The following is a 12,054-nucleotide window of genomic DNA, read 5'->3' on the forward strand; positions in this document are numbered from 1 at the left end:
ATATACAGAGAGGAGGAGAGACAGAGAGGAATATCTTCCGTCCAATGATTCATTCCCCAAGCAGCCACAACAGATGGAGCTGAGCCAGTTCAAACGAAGCCTCTTCCAGGTCTCCCACTTGGGTGTAGGGTCCCAAGACTTTGGGCCGTCTTCAACTGCCTTCCCAGGCCGCAAGCAGGGAGCTGAATAGGAAGCAGGGCTGCTGGGATTAGAACCAGCACCCATATGGAATCCCAGCATGTTTAAGGCGAGGACTTTAGCCACTAAGCTACCGCACTTGATTTTAATTTTATTTGAATTTGTTTTTAATTTTATTTGAAAGGCAGAGAGACAGTTTCATTCCACCTACAACCCAAATGCCTTGCACAGCCAGGGCTGGTCCAAACCAAGCCAGAAATCTAGAATTCAGCCATGTTCTCCCATGTGGGGGGCAGAAACCCAAGCACCTGATCCATCCTCACCTACTGCGCCTCAGGGTACACATCAGCACTTTGCTGAATTTAGGAATGGAGCAGGGACTGGGACTAAGGTACTCTGATATGGGTTGCAGACATCCCAAATGATGCCTTTTAAAAAAATAATAAATTGGGCCCGGCGGCGTGGCCTAGCAGCTAAAGTCCTCGCCTTGAAAGCCCCGGGATCCCATATGGGCGCCGGTTCTAATCCCGGCAGCTCCACTTCCCATCCAGCTCCCTGCTTGTGGCCTGGGAAAGCAGGAGAGGACGGCCCAATGCATTGGGACCCTGCACGCACGTGGGAGACCTGGAAGAGGTTCCAGGTTCCCGGCTTCGGATCGGCGCAGCACCGGCCATTGCGGCTCACTTAGGGAGTGAATCATGAGACAGAAGATCTTTCTCTCTGTCTCTCCTCCTCTCTGTATACCTGGCTGTAATAAAATGAGTAAATCTTTAAAAAAATAATAAATTCATTTTATTTTTGATGATGTTTACTTAGTTAATAGGGATGCATGCCCGTGTGGACCTCCAGTTAGAGTGGGGAAGCTCGAGAAATGTGGGAAAGTAGATGAGACAGGTGCCTCCAATCTCTTTTTTTCTTCTGATATCTGGGGAAAGTGGAGGAAGAAGCAGAGAGGGCCACTCACAGAAACCCAAGCACATCAATACCCAGGAATGGGGAAAGACCACGTGATGTCATCCCAGGGTCCCTGATAAGGAGCATGTTCCAAGGATACTGCTTAAATGGTTTTGATACTTCTCAGATGCTCTTGATTTTGTTGCTCCAGTGTTGAGGAAATCCTTCCAAGTTCTGTTGGCCAACATAATCCACCTCTGAATCTCGACTTGCCCAGATATCCCTGGGAGAACCGTGCAATTTGTTCTGCCATCTGTAGTAGTATACATCCTCTGCAGGCCTCCATGAGCTGACTGTCATGTCTCCCAAGAGCATCTGGGCATGCTGTCACTGCACAGGCCTCAGCAACTGTGGAGGCCCAGTTCTGACACATGCACTCTGTGGTCAGACCACAGATCCTGTGATTTTCCTCATGGTTGGAGCTCTGAGTCCAGCAGTTCAGTCAGAAGTATCCCCAGAAAAACCTTGCCAGAGGTGACCCCAGAACTGACTCCCGTGTGTGCCAGTCAGTGTGGGATCTGGCTCAGTCTATCACTCACATAAACCTATACACATACTGATAGTTGCAGTCACCTGGTCAGTTCTGTCCCCAGCCACGTCTCCTACATAAGCCTATGGATGCTGCTGTGCAGCCTTACACTGTCCATCACACACTCACACTCACAACAGGGGACCTCCTGAGTCTTACATGTGCTGGTGGGAGCTGAGGCCCAGAATGGCATGGTTCATCTCACCTCGGCATCCACCAGAAGGTACTACAGCTTGATTCTACATGGCTTGCCTCCAGTCCTGGCCATAATGTAAACTGGCTGTCATTATAGCCCAACCCGAACTGTCCAACACTCCATCCTAGTTCTCACATCTTCCCGTAGGTGTTATGAACTGGCCTAGCCTGTACTGCCCCCAGACCTGATCCACAAGTATGCCAGCTAGTACTGTAACCTGGCCTAGTCCAGGCTGCTCCCAGCCTTGGTTCTTGCACTCACCTGCAGGGACTGCATCCTGACCAAGGAGTTCCCTAAGCTCCTCTATTAGGTCTCTTCCCAGTGGCAGATCTTGTGTACTCTGGTGGGTTCTGGACCCAGCCTGATTTGGCCCACTGCAGATATAGTGATCTTGTCCAACCAGCCCACATCCATTCTGGCTCTTCTTGCTGGGTGCTATAGCCCAGCTACACCAGGTTCATGCCCAGACACAATTCTCTCATGGTTCAGCAGGTACTGAGACCTAGCCTGGCCCATCCTGCACCTACCCTGACTCTTGCAAACACCAGTGAGTACTGGAACCTAGCTTGGTCTGTCACACCCCAGACCCAGTCCATGCCCATGCCAAGGGACACTATAGCCGTGTCCAACCCAGTTTGCCACCCCCATTCCTGCTCTCCCATTCACTAGTGGGATCTACAACCCACCTGCCCAGGGTGTCTCCTTAGGTCCCCAACCAACCTGGTTCCCTACCATAGATCTTGCTCAAGCCAGTGGCTATTCTGACCCAGTCTATCATAACCCATAACCTATCTTGGCCTTTGCCATCAGATGCTGTACCCAGACCTGGTGTGGCCCACCCCCAGTCTTAAATCTCGCTAGTGGGTGCTGCAGCCTAGCCCAGCCCAGCCTGCCCACGTCCATTTCTTTCATGTAATTGATATGTGTAATAACCTAGCCTAGCTCATCATGGTCTGTACCATATCCTGGTTCCTGCAGATTCCAGTGTTTTATGAATAACCTGGTCCTGCCAGGTCCAACTGTACAGAGCCAACCCACACACCTTTTAACAAGTGATGCAACCCTGCATGGCTTGACCAACACTCAACCCTGACTCACATGCGCACCAGCTGGAGCAATGGCCCAGCAGGAGAGTTCCCCAAATTCCCCCATTAGGCCTACTCTCAGATCCAGATCTCATGTATGCCAGCTGGTGGTAAGCCTTTACCAAGCAGTTTGCCCTCCAGTCTCAGCCTTTGTATGTGCAGTAGATGTTGCAGCCTGACGCACCCCACACCCAATTCTTGGGTATACCTATGGGAGCTACAGCCTGGACCATCCCAACCTATTCCCAACCCCAGTACCCATGAGTGTTGTTGCGCTCCATGGTCATGCCTAGCTCAGCCCATTACCACCATAGCCTTCAAGCAATCTGGCATTCCCACAAGGGTGAGCCTAAGACCCCACATAGAATTTGCTCCCAGACCCAGTTCTCTCGTGAGCTGGTTAGTGTCATGGCCCAGTCTAGCATGGCCTAGCCCCTTCCCTAAGACTCACTGGTGGGTACTGTGGTTGAGCCCTGCCAGGTAGCCCCTCATATGTGGCTTTTGTGTACACTGGTAGGCAGTGGTTGATACCAACAATCCAGCTCAGGGTCTCTCACATAGGCAGGTATATTGGTTTGACTCAAAAAGGTCCTCCAGTTGTTCCCTAAACTACCCAGTCTCAGCCCCCTCATTTACCTGCAAGTGCAGTAGCCAGGCTGGTGAAAGTCCCCCAGAATTCACTCCTCCTCAGCAGGTCTCCCTTCCACACTTCTCTAGACCCATTTCCCTAAGCAATCCATTGTCCCCCATGTCCATAGATCCCCAAGCCTGGTCCTCTGGTGGTGTGCTGTGCCAGCCTAGGGCCCTGTCTGCCTACTCAGGGCCCACACACACTCTCACGCGAGTCCCCAGACCCTGTCTGCTGGTGTGCCAGCATCTGCCCCCACATAGCTTTTAAATAATAAATAAAATTTAAAAATAAGCGACTTTGCTGGCACTTGTATAGTTACACTTGTGTAGTTAACATCAATTTGGCATTAACCAGGTCCAAGATGCCCACCAGCTATTAATTGCTTTTCTCCCAGCAGTGTACCATTGGCTAGGTACAATGCAACCTAGGCAATTGCCTACAGCTAGGACCCAAATGGTGTCTGAACCTCTGCACCAAACACTCGCCCTCTGCTTTACTTTGGAACACATGAAATACAGTTATAGTAACCATTTGTAAATTCTTGCCTGCTATTTTTAGCATGCAAGTCTATGTCAATTTTGATTGATTCATTTTCTCCTAATTGTAGGTTATATTTTCCTGCTTTTTGGAATAACTGGTGTTTTTTTACTATATATCAGACATTATGAATCATACTTTTAACAAATATGTATTAGCTTTTCTTTGTGGAGTGCCTAATTTCCTTGTAAAAAATAATCTTTTCAAATCTTCCTCTGAAAATGTACTGGGAAGGATGATAGCAGTGCTGGGTCTCAAGTTATTTGACACTGCTTAGGCAGGCCCCTTCTGAGTACCCTGCCCATGACCTCATGAATCATGAGACTTTCCAGGCTGAATGGTGGGGATTAGGTGCTCTTCCTAGTCCTGTGGAGTACTGGCCACTGTCACCTGCAGAGACCTTTCAGGTGCTTCAGGTCATTTCTTCACACATGGGTGATTCTCTCTGGGACCTGTCCCGGAAGACAAAAAGGTCATATCAACCCTAAAGCACCATTGCAATGTAGGGGACTTTGGTTATTGTGTTGATTGTTGCCACTCATTAATGTTAAGGTCTGGAGGCAAGGCTGAGATCTTCTAGCATCTGTGCTTCCAATTCCCTTTGCCTTTAATGTTCATGTTCCTGTTGCTTCTTGCCCTTCACTACCTCTGCTTCCAGTCCTGCTAGCACTGAGAAACAATCATTAGGAGGAGGCTAAGTTCCTACGCCTTTGATGGCCCCATTGTCCAGTCTACAGGGGCTCTTGTTCATAAGAAGGATGGGTTCTGGAATGTGTAACTCCAATAGTCCAATCCATACTGTTTTTTGATCGTTTGCTTTTTTGGCTGTATCCCATGTGTTTTGATGTTTTTTATTTCAGTTTGGTTCATTCCAAATAATCTCTTTTCTCTAGTCGAATTCATCACGGGCTCATGAATTACATACACGATGGCATCATTTTTCCCAAGAGGTTTCTGTGTTTCCTTTTTGTCACTCATGTGTTGGTTACTCAGTGGTGTGTTTTTTTTTTCATGGTGCTGTAATTTGTTGTTGATGTTGTTGTTGTTGTTGTTGTTGTGGCTGTTCTAACTCATGCCAGTTGTTGACCTTGTTTCATGGCTTCTCACTATCGTAATGTATAGTGATAGAGTACTGGGGTCTATCATATACAGACGTGGGGGTATAATGGAACATGCATCCCTGCATCCAGACGAAAGATGGATTCCCAATGAAACTGTTGGACATGTGTAGACAATGGGATGCTGGACTGTCTGACATTGTCTGTACCAACAGTGACGGGATACGATACACTTAAATAAGAGACTGATAGAATTATGATTCCTCATGAAGGACTACACTATTGTAACAAAATGGGAAAAAAATCTGACGGGGGTGGGAGTTTGGTGGGGATCCCAGCCTATACAAAATTGTACCACATAATTCAAATAAAAATATATTTTAAAAAGGAAGGATGGGATCTGGACCTTATCCTTTCCTTAAGCCCAGGGAACAGGGCCAAGGGTATTTTTTGTTTGTTTGTTTGTTTGTTTTTGTTTATGTTTTTAACCAAAGGTGACTCTATACTCCAAAGATGTTTTTATTCATTTTCTCTCCCACCCTTGGCCTGCAATAGCCTGCCCTCTGATCCAGCTTAAGAGTGAAATCATACTCATGTTGCTGGGATTCTTATAGTTTTTAGAGAGAGTTTATCTTAGAATGTTTTCTTTCTTCTATGGAGTGAAACTAAGCCCCCCAAAAAACAATGTGCCAAGTCTGCCCTGGGAGGTTGCAATGAGACTTACAGTCCAGATTATCTAGGGCATCTCCCCTGTTTGGTGCAGATTGTGGGCATATGGGAGGGAAGAACAGGAGCTGCAGTCCACATTTCTGATTCAGAGGCTCTGGCAACTGCAGGTCCTATTTGAACTTCCCACTGGATGAGAAGTTGCTCTCCTTGCACTCATAACCCATTTTTGTCATATCGGTTGGGACATAGGAGGGTACTTACAAAGGAGAATATTAAAAATTTTATTTTGGTATAATTTTTTTTATAATTCATGCATAGGTTTTTCAGAGCACACATATTTCATGAACTTCTTAGAGATTTCTCATATAGATTAGAGTCCAAATCAAAGACAGGGCCTATGAGGCTGGGAAACCAATGAATACCTAGGAATGATACTCAGAATGAGGTCAGACTGTGGCCCCAGGACAAAAGCCATTGTTAATTTGGTGAGAAGATGAGAAGTCTGTTATGATTCTTACCCAAATTTAGTATCAATGACAGAGGTCAACATACTGCCTTGGTAATACATTAGTTGATATTCTCTAAGCACATTCTTATTTCAAGGATATGCCAGAAGGTAGGATAAATCAAATGGGGTTGAACATTGAACGTGAATTCCAGCATGTAAGGTCTTGTACCAGCTAGTTGATGAGTACCGAAGAGTTGAACATTAAGATTGGTGAGGCTTGATGCATTATTTAATTTATTAATTCATTCACTAAGTATTTATAGTTTTTACTGGGTGCCAGACACTAAGAGAAAGAGGTGAAAACATTACCATACCCTATGTGGATAATAAAAGCAAGCATTTGCTTTGGAATATGGCAGGTTGTGGCTGACATTGTGGCATAGTAAGCAAAGCCTTTGCCTGTGGTGCCAGCTTTCCATATAGGTGCCAGTTGGTGTCCTGGCTACTCTAATTCCAATGTAGCTCCCTGCTTATGGCTTAGGAAAGCAGCAGAGGTTGACTCAAGTTCTTGGGCCCCTGTGCTCAAAAAGAAGACCTAGAAGAAGCTCTGACTTTTGGCTTCAGATCAGCTCATTTTGGCCATTGCAGCTATTTGGGTAGTGAACCAGCAGATAAAAGATCTCTCTCTACCTCTCATTTTCTATCTGTAACTCTGCTTTTCAAATAATAAACAGATAAATAAATAAACTTCTAGGCAAGATTAAAAATAAAAGAACATGGCAGGTATTTTAGAGAGAGTCAGTTAAAATCGCTGTGGGTTCCTTGGAAGAGAAGGGAGTATGAGCCCAGACTTTCTGGACTAAGTTATGCCAGGGCTGGTCTTAAAAGTTGTGAGTGAGTCAATCAAGTATACAACTGAGGGGAAGGGCAACCCAGGCGGAAGGAAGTATGTACAAAAGCACAGAGGCAAAATTCAAAGCAGTGAGTTTTGGGGAATATAAGCAGTTTACATCACATGCTGTTTGTAGGGGAGTGATATGTATCAGATAAAGAAGTGTCTTTTGCTGTAAGTTCAAGTATTTTATACCAAAGAGCTGGGAAGCTGCTAAACAGGTATAAGCAGGAGAGAGGTCTAACTGGTTCTGATTTTTAAAAACATTTTTAGAAATAATTTTTAGAAGTAATAGGAGGAAGGCATGTCAGTAGATCCAGTAGGGATTCCATGACACTCTCTCCTTTCTTTTTTATTCCTTTCTCTCTGTGCATTCTGTCGTGAAATCATACTTGCCTTATTCAACCTGACTTCCCATCACTTTGCAACTTCAGGTTGACTCAGCTTATCCAAGCATGGTGTGCTCATTCTCATTTCTTGATCATTCCTTCAACACGTAGAGTGCCTGTGGTACACCAGATACAATGCTGACCAGGAAAGAACCAAGATGAATGAGACACAGAACCTTCTTCAAAGGTTCTTAGACCAGTAGGGAGAGTTCATGAAGGCACAGTTGACATGAGGGTTTCGTAGCTGCTATGGTCTGGTATTAACACTGAGTACTCTAAACACAGACAGGAGAGAGTCCTGTCTAGAAGAAACCTGCCAGCTACTTTTCTGCTAAATCCTGCTCATCCTTAGGTCTCTGTCTATACCCTGCATAAATGCAGGGTAGCACAATGGTTTGGCGCTTAGGCTCTGTAGCTGAACAATAATGCTTTAATCCTGGCTCTACCGTTTATCTAATACTTAGCCTTGACCCGAAAGTGTTTGTGCCTCTGTTTCTTCATCTGTGAAATGGGTTAAATGCTGACATCAACTTCACAGTGTTATTGTAAGGATTAAAGGGAGATAATAGATATAAAATCCTTAGAAGAGTCCTTGGTAAATGAAAATTATTCAATAATTGTTGACCATTATTATATCCCGTTTTAATCCATTCTTTTCAACACCTATATTGGGTCAAGAAACTTTGACCTTTCATCATCTGCTTTACTGCATGCCTCATTTCGTGTGTCATCACATTCTCTCTCAAGGATGATTTTGTTCTGTTTGGGACAAAATCTGTTTTACACAGGGTTTCTGATATACACGACTTGTGTTAACCCAGGGAAATCCTGAGCAGGCTGGGTCAAGTTGGGGTACCTTACATGTAGTATGCACTTCAGTTTTGCTTTGGATTTATCTCTTATTGGACTTAAACTTACCTTGAAACAAGCCTGTATTTACTTTGGCAAAAAAATATTTTTTACTGCCTAGAAAACAAGAAGTCAAAACTACAGCATTTCTTGGAGTGTTCTTGAGGCTCCAGAGTTTAAGGTGGAAAATGTGAGGGATTCCAAGAGAATTCTTTCCCATCAGCTTTTGGATTTGCTAGAAACTGCAGACAGTCCCTACGAGTCTGCCTACACCTGGCTCTCAACCACTGAGGTCTTCCCTGGCTGTCGTTCCCCATCTTTCCCTGTGTCTCTCTCATAACTCTGAAAGACTTCCTGGACTTTGCAGATTGACAAGCCTCCTTTAACTTGGTGGCAAAGCCCCTTTCCTCATACGAGGTTGCCATTTGTGTAGGCATTTCCCAATGGGGGCCAGATGTTCTTTTGTGGCTCTAAGCCCCATCTTGCCAACGTTTGCCCTGGACAGTTGCTTTTCAGACTGCAGTCCGTAACGACCTGCCATGGCATCTGTCAGAATTCCTCAGAGCCTGTACAAGTATTTTCTGACCACTTGCGTATGGTTTCCAGCCGTGCAAGTATGATTAAGAGGTTGTGTGAATAGCAAGGCTGCTGGAGGCATTGTGGCTTGAGCGACAGATCAATGGTCAGTTGGTTCTGATCATTTCAGCATCAGGATGTTATCAGTGTTGGTTCTGTCAGAGGAACATGAAGGAAAAGTCTACCCATGCTTTTTCTTAACTTCTGGCAGCTTGCTGGCTGTGGTTGACCCTCCTTAGCTTGTCGATAAATGCCCCAGTCTATGCCTTCACCTTCACATGGTGTTCTGTGTGTGACTGTCCCTTTGCATGATATTCTTATAAGGACATCAGTCACATTAAATTAGAGGTCTACCCTAGGCTACTATAACTTAATAATGTCACAGATTACATCTACTGTATACAAAGAAGGCCTCTGTATACAAAGAAGGTTCTATTCCGAGATGTTGGGTGAGGTGGGGTGCACCTTACATTCCAAGATATTGGGTGAGGCGGTGTGCACTTTGAAATGTGAATTTGGTGGATGGGAACAGTGTAGCCCCTAACATCAGTCAGGAAGGTCCCCAAAACTCCAGGGAGACACCTGCATGGACAAAATAAAACACGCTATAGTAATTGTCCATAAATTCATCTCAGTTCTTTGCTCACTTTGTGTTTGATGCTGACCCCGTATACTTCCAGAGTCCCATCATCAATAGCAAGCACTTGTTCACCACTCTATGGGGTGCTGTGCTGACTTCAGGGATATAGAAATGTGTGTGAACACTTGGGTCACCAGCTCTAAGTCAGGATATGTCAGGAGAGACTTTTTAAAAGAGAAATCTACTGAGGAAAAATTATATCCATGACAATCTGTGTAATAATAACTGTTCTAGTGATTGCCATCTTGGTAACAGTTGCCAAGTTGGTTTCCTTATAAACTGTTCTGAAGAATACCACAGCGTACAGAGCAGAAAGTTAGAGTGTGTGTGTGTGTGTGTGTGTGTGTGTAAGTGTGCACAGTGTTTAGACTCTGCATGTGCATGTGTGTGGATGCAAGATTCCTCCCCAGTCTCCCTGCATTTATTCTTCACTGATCTCCTAGTGAATAGCATATATCACCTCCCTCTGGCCCTGACTGCTTCCCTCTGGCAGCTCTGTGGAGTTGCTGGCCCCTTCCCCCTCCAAAGAGATAGCTGTGTTCCAAAGATAAATACCAGTGAGGGAACTTGGGAAAAGCAAAGCCAGTCTCCCAGTTAGCCTCCCCGGTGTGCTCACTTAGAAGCCAGCCCTCTATGTGAATGTCCTGTTTCCCGCAGTTGCAGCCCGAGCTGTGAGGGCAACGATGCTTCTTCTTCAGGGTTGGGGACAGGCAGCGGATGGGGCATGGAGCTTCCCGCAGGTCTCCCCGCTTCTTCCCAGGCACAGCACACCTCTGAGAAGTCCCAGGGGCAGCTAAGGCACCTGGCCAGGGCCCGCTTGTGCCGAGCAGCCGGGCAGGCTGCGAGCTGGCTGCGAGGCATTGTGCCAGCCCCGCGCTCAGCGCCTCGGTGCCAGACCAGGGAGCTGCCGGCTTCGCGCCCACGCCCCTCCGCACCAGCCCGGGGGAGGCTCGGGGTGGGCTGCGGGAAGGCGCGAAGCTCGCTTCCTGACTGCAAGTTGACTTTGCCTCACTGTTGTTGCTGGCAGAATACCTACACCAACGCCGACAAGCTCCTAGAAGCAGCAGAGCAGCTAGCGCAGACAGGGGAATGTGACCCTGAGGAAATCTACAAGGCAGCTAGACACCTGGAGGTGCGCATCCAAGACTTTGTGCGCAGGGTGGAGCAGCGCAAGCTTCTGCTGGACATGTCCGTCTCCTTTCACACGCACACCAAGGAGGTAAGGACTGGGGAGAGGGCAGGGCGTTGGGCCTCAGGGGAGGGCTCAGGTTGGCCTCCTGGTAAAATGGTCCCCCAATCCTGATCCCATCCTGGGACTGGACATTATTCACATCCTAAGGCTATGCTGAAGAAAACTGCATTATCTTTGTCAAAACGAGTAGGGGGCAATTCCCTGCCATCGTGCCCTAGGGGAGACAGAGACCATGCCAGCAGGTGCTCCATGGGAGAGCTGAGGAGGTCTGAAGGAACATCCACTCTAGAGCTGGAGAAATCTCCCAGTCCCCTGCACAGAAGTATTTACTTCAGGAGGAAATAGAAGAACACAGACTCTATCCCATACCAATTTGTCCAAATTTTGCCCAGTTTTAGTGCCCCCAGAACTTTGATCAGATCTTTGCTGCTAGAAGAGGCATACAGTTTGTGAATGTATTCTGGATTTTCGTGTCTTTCCCCTGCACCCCCAGTGGGAGGATTCTACTATTTTAGTAAGGGTCTGCAGTAAAGCGATGCTGTAATTGGGCTTCACCTTGTGTGGATGGGATGTGGGGGCAGGGAGGGAAGAGGTCTCAGGTGCCCTTCACCTCACCAGGGCAGAGGCCGGTTGGATTTTAAACCCTGTCTGCATTGTTTACCAAGTGGCAAAAACAGGGGTGGTGGTGCATGATACTGAGTCTCCTGCAGGGCAGAGAGCCCCATAGAGAGGTGGAGGAATGCTGACCTGTGGTTGCTTTTCCTCGCTGATTAATATGGGCACTGCAATGGAGCCTTTGGCCAGGGACAGGCCCATTTAGCATCCTCTGTAATAACACTCTTGGCAGACGAACTCATTAGGTGTCTGCGTGCTTGTGTTCCCCCCAGGAATTCGTTTTAATGGAGTATTAATTAAAGTGTGATTGCTACTTAGGCAAAATAAATAAATAAATAACCCTACTTAATTAAGTTGATTTTTTTTTTATGTTGGGAAGCCTGGTTATAACTACTTCACAGGCTTTTCTGACACTTGGTGGGAATGAATGTGAATCATCACAGTGCCTGTCAGAGAGAAGAACATGAAAGGAGGTGTTCTCTGAGCTGAGATTCCCCAGGCAGATGAAGGGCTGCTGAGCTCCCGGAGGCTGGCTCAGCTTCCTCTTGGTGGGACCCACAGCACTCTCTGATGAGTGTCTGTAAAGCAAGGGGATTAGCAGTAAATCCAGGGTTTCCTGCCTGCCTGCTTGCCTGTGGCTCACTTGATTCTTAGTG

General features: G+C 46.6%; 1 protein-coding gene across 10 annotated transcripts in view; it reads left to right on the plus strand.

Annotated features, from left to right (window-relative positions):
* KALRN (kalirin RhoGEF kinase) overlaps positions 1 to 12,054 on the plus strand; it is a 712,406-nt gene that overhangs the window by 392,626 nt on the left and 307,726 nt on the right. For all 10 annotated transcript variants that reach the window (XM_058662003.1, XM_058661996.1, XM_058662002.1 and 7 more), the window contains exon 11: positions 10,619 to 10,810. In XM_058662003.1, coding sequence (XP_058517986.1) covers positions 10,619 to 10,810 — 192 coding nt within the window. The remainder of the gene's footprint in view (positions 1 to 10,618; positions 10,811 to 12,054) is intronic.

Source organism: Ochotona princeps, chromosome 3 (assembly GCF_030435755.1).
Source record: "Ochotona princeps isolate mOchPri1 chromosome 3, mOchPri1.hap1, whole genome shotgun sequence".
NCBI classification, from domain to species: domain Eukaryota; kingdom Metazoa; phylum Chordata; class Mammalia; order Lagomorpha; family Ochotonidae; genus Ochotona; species Ochotona princeps.